This window comes from Leopardus geoffroyi, chromosome B2 (assembly GCF_018350155.1).
Source record: "Leopardus geoffroyi isolate Oge1 chromosome B2, O.geoffroyi_Oge1_pat1.0, whole genome shotgun sequence".
In the NCBI taxonomy this organism is placed as follows: Eukaryota; Metazoa; Chordata; class Mammalia; order Carnivora; family Felidae; genus Leopardus; species Leopardus geoffroyi.
Window position 1 is genome coordinate 31,032,870 of NC_059332.1, and position 12,269 is coordinate 31,045,138.

The window sequence follows — 12,269 nt, forward strand, 5'->3', positions numbered from 1 at the left end:
CTGAGCCATCAGCCCAGAGCCCGACGCGGGGCTCGAACTCACGGACCGCGAGATCGTGACCTGGCTGAAGTCGGACGCTTAACCGACTGCGCCACCCAGGCGCCCCAGGATGGGTTTATATTTACTAAGAGCAGAGGACAAAGCTTTCCTGCAAGTCCCTTCTATCTCAAGTGTTTAATTCTTCTTTCCCTGCAGTTGCTTAAGAAAGTTGTTCCTTTTAAAAGTCCTATCCTCTCAAGATCAGAGCTATGTAAATACTATGCACACAGAAGAGAGTGGGAGCAACACTTAAAAATGTTAACAGTGCTTGTTTTAGTGTGAAGCAGCCAAGAATTATTTGCTTTTTCCTCTAGTTGCCAAATTCTTGTCTTGTGATTATATTATTTTTATAACAAAAAACAACAACAAAAACGCTTCACAGAAGGAAAAATCTAAGCTGTACTGGTTGCACTGCAAAGCTGGGATTTCTGCCTCTGTTTCTACCAGACAGTAAGGAGAGACAGAGCATGGCAGGGGTCTGGTCTTGCGGCTATAACAAAAGGACTTAGAATGAACATCCTCTCCCCCTCCCTTGCCAAAAAAAAAAAAAGAATGATCAGGTCAATTAGGGTGGGGTTGACAGCCAGCACCTCTGAACTGTCCCTTCTGTCCTTGACCCTTCCTAGGGTTTAGGCCCTGGGAGTTTTTCATTCTTCCAGAGTTCTGGCCAGGCAGAGATTAGGATAAATGGCCTACTCACCCATGGCATTTGTGGGAAGATGCAGGAAAACATGAGCTAGACAGTAGAGATGTCAAATGATTTGGAGCTGGGAGGCCAAACATATCATAAAAGCCCAATCTGCATAAAAGGAGGTCTCTAATGAGAGGCCATGAGGCTTTGACCTTAGGGTGCCCCCAAATATTTTAAGAGCGAGTTGGAAGGAGACAGAGAAAGAATGCTTTGCAGTGCACTGATGACACGGAGGCGGGAGAAGCAGTTCACAGACTCAAATTATTGCAACAGCCTAGACAGCTTGGCCCAAACCAGAAAAGATAACACTGAACAGAGCCACATGCAGAGGCCTATATTTAGGCTGAGAAAGTGTATATAGTTGGATGTCATCTTTTTATCCTTTTTTTTCTTTTCTTCTTTCCTTTTTTCCATGTTTATCTACATTTTCTAAAGTTTCTACACTGAGCCTACATGACCTTTATAATAAAAGTTACTTAAAAACAGTTTTGATTGGAAACAGCTGACAGTTTTTGTGACCACAAGTTAATACACACCGACTCTTAAAAACAAGTGCCCGTGTCTCCAGAGTTAGCCAGGAGAACTACTGGACTCCTCCTTGCCCCCACATTTTGGGGGCAAATGCAAAAAGTACGAGGCACTAGAGGAGGGAACCCAGGAATTGTAGGATTCGGAAAACAAAGCCTTAGGGAAAAGGGGTGAAGAGACCAGTGGGTCTGGCCTGGAGAGAATGAAGAGTGTGGTGATCACTGATGTTTCCAAATACCTGAAAGCCTGTGGTAGAGGACGTGGGGAAAGCAATGGCAACATTCTGATGCTGGTGGAGGCCCAACTAGGGCCAATGGATGGATGTCAGAATGGGGCAGATTTAGATTCAGCAACAACAGAAAGAACTACCAGTGATGACCAACAACGGACTGGACAGCCTCTGGAAGTAGTGAGCTCACTGTCACCAGAGGTATTCCAGCAGCAGTGACTGATGCTGCAGAGGCCTTCTGGACCCAGTGTGGGGTAGGACGAGAAGGCCTTCCATAGGAGCTTCAGGAACCTAGCCACCTGACTACCTAGAACTTCCTGCTTGAGGTGAGAACTCCCTCCCCCGAGGCCTGCCCACTCAACCTCCTCCTGCAGCTGGGCTCTCACCGTGGGAATGAACTGAATTTCATAGGCATCCACAGTGCCAGGAGCCCGGGTCCACTCTGTCCGAACCGTCGTCTCCTCCAAGAGGTGCATCCTCATGCCCTCGATGGCTGGCACCTCTGCCCAGGAGAATGAGATACGGGAAGGTGGTTAGCCTAAGGCAGCCCCTCACCCCCTACCCCTATCACACCCCCCCCCCCCTACTCAGGGTCACACCAAAAGATGGATCCCAGTTCCTGCTCCTCTCTGGAGGTGGGGCAAAGCTGGCAGAGGCCTCAACAGGCCCTGGGGTCTCCTTCACCTCACCCCCCCTGCCCCCCGCAATCTCCGGGAACACAGAATCTCTCTAAAAGCAACTAAAGGAGCTCCAACCTGCCCATTAGAGATTTGAAAGCAGGTCCTGCCTGCAGGACCCCCCTGCCCCCATGGTTCTGCTGCTCCTGGTGGACACTGGCTCTCTGTCTTCTATGACTGCCCCCCACCCCAAACCCAATAACTGACTTCCTTCACACTTTCTCCAGTCCCTGGGTTCCTAGGCCTCAGGCTCAGGTCTTCCCACGGGCTCTGGATCCCAGTTCCTGACCCATCCTATTGGGGAAGGCTGCCTGCTCACCTTCCCCGCAGTCCTCCCCTGCATAGCCATCTTGACAGACGCAGCTGCCCTCACGACACTCTCCCCTGCCGCGGCAGTCCCCGGGGCACGTCTGAATGGCGCAGTCCGGTCCTCGGAAGCCCTCGACGCATACACACTGGCCCGCACGGCACAGTTCCCTGGGCCCACAGCCCCCAGGGCAGGCGCTGGCGGGAGGCTCCTCCTGCCCACAGTCCTCGCCGCTATAGCCCACGTGGCACACGCACGCTCCCTGCACACAGCGCCCACGGCCCCGGCAGTCTGCCGGGCAGGTGCGGGTGGCACAGGAGGGCCCAGTGTAGCCCGAGTCGCACACGCAGCGCCCGTCCTCACAGCGGCCGCGCTGGTGGCAGTTGGAGGGGCAGGTACGAAGGCCACAGTCCTCGCCTGCGTAGCCCTCCCAACAGGTGCACACACCGTCCTGGCACAGGCCATGCTGGCTGCAGTCGCGCGGGCACCGCCTTACGCTGCAGTCCTCGCCTGAGTAGCCATCGTCGCACACGCAGCGCCCGTCCAGGCACTGGCCGCGACCGTGGCAACCTCCTGGGCAGCTGCGCACGCCACAGTCCTCTCCCTCGTAGCCCGCGTTGCACACACACACGCCGTCCTCACAGCGGCCGCGACCGCGGCAGTCCCCAGGGCACCGACGGCTCCCGCAGTCCTCGCCCGCGAAGCCCGGGTTGCACACGCAGCGGCCGTCCACGCAGCGGCCGCGCCCACGACAGTCGCCGGGGCAGGCGCGCGTGCCGCAGTCTCGACCTGTATACCCGGGCCAACACACGCAGCGGCCACTCTCGCAACGGCCCCGGCCGCGACAGTCCCCGGGACAGCTGCGCACCCCGCAGTCCTCGCCGCTGTAGCCCGCGTTGCACACGCACACGCCGTTCTCGCAGCGCCCGCGGCCCCGGCAGTCGCGGGGGCAGGCGCGTGAGCCACAGTCAGGCCCCGTGTACCCCGGCCAGCACACGCAGCGGCCGTCCTCGCAGCGGCCCCTTTGGTTGCAGTCGCCCGGGCAGCTGCGCACTCCGCAATCGTCCCCGCTGTAGCCTACGTCGCAGATGCATTCACCGTCCTCGCAGCGCCCGCGGCCCCGGCAGTCTCGCGGGCACGTCCGGGTGCCGCAGTCCTCGCCCGCGTACCCAGGCCAGCACACACAGCGGCCGTCCACGCAGCGCCCGCCCTCGCCACAGTCCCACGGGCAGCTCCGCGAGCCGCAGTCGTCGCCGGTGTAGCCGGGGTCGCACACGCAGCGTCCGTCCTCGCAGCGGCCCCTCTGGCTGCAGCCCCGGGGGCAGCTCCTCACCGCACAGTCCTCGCCGGTGTAGCCGTGGTCGCACACGCAGCGTCCGTTCTCGCAGCGCCCCCTCTGGCTGCAACCTCTAGGGCAGCTCCTCTTCCCACAGTCGTCGCCAGTGTAGCCGGGGTCGCACACGCAGCGCCCGTCCTCGCAGCGCCCCCTCTGGCTGCAGCCCCGGGGGCACGAGCGCAGGCTGCAGTCGTCGCCAGAGAAGCCAGCCCGGCACACGCACACGCCCTGCACGCAGCGCCCGCGGCCGTTGCAGTCCCCGGGACAGGAGGGCCAGCCGCAGCTGGGGCCGCTGTAGCCAGGGAAGCACACGCAGCGCCCGCGGACACAGCGACCCTGATCGTTGCAGTCATCTGGGCAGGACCCGGAGCCTGAGGGTGGGGAGGATGGGGGCACCCCAGCGCCTGTAGGGTCTGAGCAGGTGGGCCCACCCCAGCCTGGTTCACAGGAGCAGGCACAGCGGCTCAGGTCAAACACGCCATGGAGACTGCAGAGGCTACGAACGTCTGTCTGGCCTGGAGGAAGAGGGAGAGGCAGGCCTCAGTCTCTCTGGGGAGAGAGATGGAGCCCATGCAGTGCTCTCCTGGCCAGGAGGGCCAGGCTCGTTTCATAAGGTCATCTTTGTGTCCAGGTACTCCTAGTCAATATATGTGGCTTCTGGAGGCCCCAGCATATGCTTGGGGACAGGAGAGGGAGGTGCTGACATCAAGCCTGGTCGCTGCTCTCTCCGACTTGTGCCCCGAGCTGCACTCATCACCCCCAAGGGGGAAGATGGGATGCCTTTTTCTAATTAATACCAAGGTCCTTTAGGGACTAGTGATGCCCCACTTGCCCACCTTCCTCTTTTTTTGTGCCCCCTCGCATGATCATCTGCTCACCTGTGCCAGCCTGGGCAGCGGCAGGACAACATGTCCCAGTGCACTGTTCCTTGAGGCCTTTCACCAGCTCCTCCAGGATCTCTAACCGGACCTTCAGGGCCTGCACCTCTGAAGCAGGGACTGGGGGCTCCGTGCCCGGGGGACAACCACAGCCAGATGAAGGGGGCAGGTTGATGCGGTGGGTAAACACCACCTGCTTCTCCCCTCCTTCCACATTGTGCTCATAAAGCCGAGAAGAGGGGCTTCCCCCTATTGGCTCCACTGTGCGGCCTCCTGGCTGGGGAGGGGGGCGTGGGGCTGGGAGTGTCACATTGGACCGTGGAGAGAAAGGGCCTGCTCTGACTGTGCCCAGCAGTACCAGGAAGGCCAGTCTGGAGATTAGGAACCATTGGGCTGGCATCACTCAGGAGGCTGTGAGGAGAGAGGACACATGTGAGCAGTTCTCAGAGGAGACAAGATGGCTCCCCACCTCCCTCAATATACACATCCACAGTCCCACCACCCACAACCAATCTACCCAACTCACATGCATGTAAAACTCCACATTCAACCCAACCTAAGGGATACCCTCCTTGGGCAGAGGGCATCCTTTTTTTTTTTTTTTTTACCGTTCCATCCACACTGGTCTTTTGTTTGTGCCACAGATACTACAAGCTTACATTAGCCCAAGGACCTTTTAGCTGTACGTTCTCTGCGTCTGGGATGCTCTTCAAGACTGGCTCCTTCTTGCTCAAATCTTAACTCACATGTCTTTGATCCCAGAGACCTTCCCTGCAGCCCAGTAGGAATGTTTTCCATTACTCTCTATCACAGTATCCTGCCTATGTTCTTCATGGCATTTACTGCTGCCTGAATCACCCGTTCGTTTAGGTACTTGCCTATTATCTTTCTCCCACCACTGAAGTGGGAACTCCATCAGAACAGGGACCTCGTCTGTCCTGGCACTGCTGTATACCCGTGCCTGACACCCAGGGGCTACCCAACACATTTATGTCGAACAGATCAGCAGATAAGTGTGTGAGGCCAATCCTTCCACAAGCATCTGGCTCTCAGCGTCCACTGTCTTCTTAGGTGAAGATTACCCTCTCTCTCCCTTTTATTCAATCCCTCACTCTCCACTAAATCCTTCCCATCAATTTTCATAGGAGCTTGGGGCGCCTGGGTGGCTTAGTTGGTTGGGTGACTTCAGATCGGGTCATGATCTCACGGTTTGTGGGTTCAAGCCCTGCATCGGCCTTTGTTCTGACAGCTCGGAGTCTGGAGCCTGCTTCAGATTCTGTGTCTCCCTCTCTCTCCCTCCACCCCCCCTCATGCTCAGTCTCTCTCTTTCCCTCTCTCTCTGTCTCAAAAATAAATGAATATTAAAAAAAAATTTAACTTTCACAGGAGCTCAAATATCTCCCATTGTTTAAAAGAATCCTTCTACCTGAATGTGAGACAGGAAACCATCAAAATCCTAGTGGAGAAAGCAGGAAAAACCTCTCTGACCTCAGCCGCAGCAATTTCTTACTTGACACATCTCCAAAGGCAAGGGAATTAACAGCAAAAATGAACGATTGGGACCTCATGAAGATAAAAAACTTCTGCACTGCAAAGGAAACAATCAACAAAACTAAAAGGCAACCGACGGAATGGGAAAAGATATTTGCAAATGACATATCGAACAAAGGGCTAGTATCCAAAATCTATAAAGAACTCACCAAACTCCACACCCGAAAAACAAATAATCCAGTGAAGAAATGGGCAGAAAACATGAGTAGACACTTCTCTAAAGAAGACATCCAGATGGGCAACAGGCACATGAAAAGATGCTCAACGTCGCTCCTCATCAGGGAAATACAAATCAAAACCACACTCAGATACCACCTCACACCAGTCAGAGTGGCTAAAATGAACAAATCAGGAGGTGCTGGTGAGGATGTGGAGAAACGGGAACCCTCTTGCACTGTTGGTGGGAATGCAAACGGGTGCAGCCACTCTGGAAAACAGTGTGGAGGTTCCTCAAAAAATTAAAAATAGAACTACCCTATGACCCAGGAATAGCACTGCTAGGAATTTACCCAAGGGATACAGGAGTGCTGATGCATAGGGGCACTTGTACCCCAATGTTTATAGCAGCACTTTCAACAATAGCCAAATTATGGAAAGAGCCTAAATGTCCATCAACTGATGAATGGATAAATAAGTTGTGGTTTATATACACAATAGAATACTACTTGGCAATGAGAAAGAATGAAATATGGCCTTTTGTAGCAACATGGATGGAACTGGAGAGTGTTATGCTAAGTGAAATAAGTCATACAGAGAAAGACAGATACCATATGTTTTCACTCTTCTGTGGATCCTGAGAAACTTAACAGAAGACCATGGGGGAGGGGAAGAAAAAAAAAGTTAGAGAGGGAGGGAGGCAAACCATAAGAGACTCTTAAAAACTGAGAATAAACTGAGGGTTGATGGGGGGTGGGAGGGAGGGGAAAGTGGGTGATGGGCATTGAGGAGGGCACCTGTTGGGATGAGCACTGGGTGTTGTATGGAAACCAATCTGACAGTAAATTTCATGTAAAAAAATAAAAATAAAAGAATCCTTCTTCCTCAGTTCATACATTACCAAAAACCTTGCAATTAGAAATGTGCAAGGAAGGATAGAACAGAATAGTGTCCATATACAGACCCACATGCATGTGGTCGGTCACCTGACAAAGGTGACACTGTGATTAAAAACAGATGCTCTTTCTTCAACGTTTATTTATTTTTGGGACAGAGAGAGACAGAGCATGAACGGGGGAGGGGCAGAGAGAGAGGGAGACACAGAATCGGAAACAGGCTCCAGGCTCCGAGCCATCAGCCCAGAGCCTGACGCGGGGCTCAAACTCACGGACCGCGAGATCGTGACCTGGCTGAAGTCGGACGCTTAACCGACTGCGCCACCCAGGCGCCCCTAACAGATGTTCTTTCTGATAAATGAGAAAAGATCCAACTGGAAAAAAATCTGTCTCTACCTTATGTCCACCAACAGAAATTAATTTGAAGTGAATCTCAGTGACCTAATTATGCAAGGTAAAGCAATACCTTTCAGAACAGTATCATATAGAAGAAAAATAGGAGAAAATTTTTGACAAGCTTAGAGTAAGCAAAGATTTTTTAAAACCTGACCACACAAGATTAACCATAAAAGATTTCACACAAAACCTAACCATAAAAAAGAGACAGATACATTAGGACTCATGAAGTTGATCACTTCTGGCCATCCAGGGACACCATTTAGAGAATAAGAACACAAGCCATAGACTGAAATAAAATACATGAGAAATGCGGAGAGGTAGCGAGGGAGGGAGAGAGGTAGAGATGGATATGGATCGAGAGTGAGACAGATGGTTAAAATCTGAGATACAAAAAAAATCTGCCAAACAAAAAATAACAAACAAAAAGACAGGCAACACAGTCTTTCAAATTGACAAAAGCCTTAAATAGATACTCTAGAAAGGAATATATCCAAAGAGCCAATAAACATATGGAAAATAAACATATATATGTACATAACAAAACTAGCAAACAGGGAAATGCAAATTAAAACCACAATGAGCTGCCATTATTTTGCCGTCAGAATGGCTAAATTAAAGGGCTTGTTGTTGCTTGATATTGGCAAGAATGTAAAGCAAATGGAACTCTCATCTATTGCCAGCAGGAGCAAAAATTAGTGCAACCACTTTGGAAAACTGTTAGGCAATATTTGCTAAGACATATAGCCTATAACCCAGCAATTCCACTTCGGTAAATATCCAACAGAAATGACTGCATGTATCCTCCAAAAGACATGTACAAGAATGTTCATGAATTTTTTTCATATTAGCCAAGTGAAACAACTTAAGTGTCCATTAATAGTACAATGGATAAACAAATTGTGGCACAATCATACAATGGACTATTATACAGTGATGAAAACACCCTCCTGCTACATGTAACAACATAAACAATTTCACACACATAATGCTAGCAGAAGAAACCAGACATAAAAAGAGAACGTTGTAAATGATGTTGTTTACATGAGGTTCCAAAACAGAGAGAGTTAATCTTTACTAGAAGACAGGATAGGATTACTGAAAATATTTTGTACTTTGATCTGGGTGGTGGTTAAACGGATGTATACATATTCAAAGATTAATTGAGCTATACACTTTAGATTTGTGCATTTCACAATATGAAAGGTACATCTTTTTTTTTTTTTTTGAGAGAGAGAGAGAGAGAGAAAGAGAATGAGTGGGAGAAGGGCAGAGGGAGAGAGAATCCTAAACTGGCTCCACACCCAGAGTGGAACTGACACGGGGCTTGAACTTATGGCCATGAGATAATGACATGAGCAGAAATTAAGAGTCAGACATTCAACTGACTGAGCCACCCAAGAGACCCTGAAAGTTATGTCTTAAAGCAACAACAACAACAACAACAACAATCTCATCTCCCTCAATCTCATACTTCTTCCAGGCAGCACATATTTTGCTCCCCAACTTCATGGCCTCAGTTGTCAAAAGATTTACCTGTAATGGAAATGCAAGCTGGTGCAGCCACTCTGGAAAACAGTTTGGAGGTTCCTCAAAAAGCAAAAAATAGAACTACCCTATGGCCCAGCAATTGCACTACTAGGCATTTATATAGGTGTGCTGTTTCAAAGGGACACATGCATCCCCATGTTTATAGCAGCACTATCAACAGTAGCCAAAGTATGGAAAGAGCCCAAATGTCCATCGATGGATGAATGGATAAAGAAGATGTGGTATATATATATATATACAATGGAGTATTACTCAGCAATCAAAAAGAATGAAATCTTGCCATTTGCAACTACGTGGATGGAACTGGAGGGTATTATGCTAAGTGAAATTAGTCAGAGAAAGACAAAAATCATATGACTTCGCTCACATGAGGACTTTAAGAGACAAAACAGATGAACGGAAGGGAAGGGAAACAAAAATAATATAAAAACAGGGAGGGGGACAAAACAGAAGAGACTCATAAATATGGAGAACAAACTGAGGGTTACGGGAGGGGTTGTGGGAGGGGGGATGGGCTAAATGGGTCAGGGGCACTAAGGAATCTACTCCTGAAATGATTGTTGCACTATATGCTAACTAATTTGGATGTAGATTTAAAAAAAATAAAAAATTAAATTAAAATTAAAGAAAAAAGATTTACCTGTACTTGCTGTTTCCATTTCTCCAAATCCCATGAATGCCCCTCTGCACTCCCCTCTGGCTTCCCCACCTCCTTTCAACCTATCAAACAGCCCTCCCTAAGATCTCCCAAAGATGTCAATGTCACAGAATCTAAGAAACATTTGTCTTCATCTTACTTGACCTGTCTTAAAAATCACTGGACATAGTTCACCACATCTTCCATTTTAAAACATTCTGCTTCTGTGCTGTTAATATGGTAGCCAGGAGAGCTATATGGCTCTTGAATACTTGAAATGTGCCTAGAGTAACTGAAACACTGATTTTACTCAGTATTTAAAATTTTTTTAAATGTTTAGTTTTGAAAAAGAGAGACATAGTGCAAACAGGGGATGGGGCAGAGAGAGAGAGAGAGAGAGAGAGAGAGAACCCAAAGTAGAGTCCAGTCTCCGAGCTGTCAGCACAGAGCCCAATGCGGGACTCAAACCCACAAACCACGGGATCATGACCTGAGCCGAAGTCAGACACTCAACCGACTGAGCCACCCAGGTGCCCCTATTCAGTATTTTTTAAAAGCTCCCCAGATGATTGTAATGTGCAACCAGAGTGGAGATCTACTTCTCTAGTCACTCACCCAGTACTTTCACCCAGACCCATGATTTTAATTTCCAAATTATACCCCAATTTATAAATTAGCCCAGTCCTCTCCTCTTAACTCCAAGTAATATATCTAATTGCCTACTTGCTTGGCATCGCTTCTTGAGCACCTCATATTCAACATGTCCAAAACTGAACTATGGTCACCCTTCCTGTGCCCCATCCCTTCTCCACTGTGTTCTCCACCACAGCTCACGGTGCCACCTTCCATCCAGCTTTACAACTAGAAACCTAACCCCCATCAACACCACCATATTTTGACATATTTGCCCTTTGTTTTTTTTTAATGCTTATTTGTTTATTTTGAGAGAGAGACAGAGAGAGAGAGCTGGGGAGGGAGAGAGCGAGAAAGAGAGAGAATCTAAAGCAGGTTCCACACTGTCAGTCCAGAGCCCGATGCAGGGCTCAAACTCATGAACGAATGGTGAGATCATGACCTCAGCCAAAATCAAGAGTCAGATACTCAACTGACTGTGCCACCCAGGTGTCCCTCTCATTAACATCTCTTTAATTTGCTCACTTCTCTCCCTCTTGACATTGTTAGAATTCAAGCCACCACCTGCCCTTTGCTTGACAACTGTATTCACCTCCTAGCTGGTCCCTCTGCTCCCCTGTCACCCCATACAATCTCACAAAGACAACTAGGATGTCCCACTCCCCCTAAAAACTCTCCAGTGTCTCTCTTCTGAATTCCTTTCAAAGGCTGACAAACAGCCCTGCCTCATCTGGCCCCTGTTGACCTCCCCCACCTCATCACCCATAACACTTCCCTCCCTCTCTCCATTCCAGTCCCACTGACCTTACATCCCTCACCCTCTTCCCAGACTTTTGTATATGTGAAACCCTCTTCCCTTCCCTCGTGGCCTCCTTATCCCTTATGTCTCAACTTCATGTTGCTTCCTCAGGGAACCTTTCCTGCCCAGGTCAGGTTCCCCCTCACATCAAAGCACCATGTAACTCCCATTTGTACCATGTATAACAATTTATAATCATATATTTATTGGTGGGATTATTTTAATACTTTTTTGTCTACACTCAATCTTACCTACTAGATTATAAGGTCCATGAGGGCAGGCATGGCCCTGATTTTTTTCTTGGCTGTTGTATCCTTGCATCTAGACATATTAGGTGCTCGATAAATATTGACCATATGAGTGAGTGAAAAGTTCAGTTTAAGCTGAGGACTAGCATCAGGGCTAGAACCAAGAACAGGACCAAGGTCAGGGCTAGGACCACGGACAGTGTCTGGGACAGGAAGTTGGATAGAAACCACAGCACAGGCAGAAACTGGCTAGAGAGGCCAGGTGTGGATTCTGGCAGGGCCGGATAGTGCAAGCACTTTAGAAACCCATTTTTTTTTTTCAACGTTTATTTATTTTTGGGACAGAGAGAGACAGAGCATGAACAGGGGAGGGGCAGAGAGAGAGGGAGACACAGAATCGGAAACAGGCTCCAGGCTCTGAGTCATCAGCCCAGAGCCTGACGCGGGGCTCGAACTCACGGACCGCGAGATCGTGACCTGGCTGAAGTCGGACGCTTAACCGACTGCGCCACCCAGGCGCCCCTAGAAACCCATTTTGCAGAATCTATGAAATCTACCAGAGCTCTACGAGAACCCTATGATACCCCAATTCCACCCCCAGGAATATACCCATCAGAGCAGTACTACTCATAATAGCCCAAACCGGGAACTACCCAAATATCTCACCTCAGTAGAATGGATTAAATAAAGCATGGTTTATTCATACTGCAACTATAT

At 49.6% G+C, this 12,269-nt stretch overlaps 1 protein-coding gene across 9 annotated transcripts in view; it reads right to left on the reverse strand.

The window, feature by feature from the left end:
• The window catches only part of TNXB (tenascin XB), a 58,671-nt gene that overhangs the window by 43,329 nt on the left and 3,073 nt on the right, over positions 1 to 12,269 (reverse strand). For all 9 annotated transcript variants that reach the window (XM_045497776.1, XM_045497772.1, XM_045497774.1 and 6 more), the window contains exons 2-4: positions 4,686 to 5,096; positions 2,484 to 4,322; positions 1,874 to 1,989 (exon numbers count right to left, since the gene is read on the reverse strand). In XM_045497776.1, coding sequence (XP_045353732.1) covers positions 1,874 to 1,989; positions 2,484 to 4,322; positions 4,686 to 5,085 — 2,355 coding nt within the window. In that variant the 5' untranslated portion in view covers positions 5,086 to 5,096. The remainder of the gene's footprint in view (positions 1 to 1,873; positions 1,990 to 2,483; positions 4,323 to 4,685; positions 5,097 to 12,269) is intronic.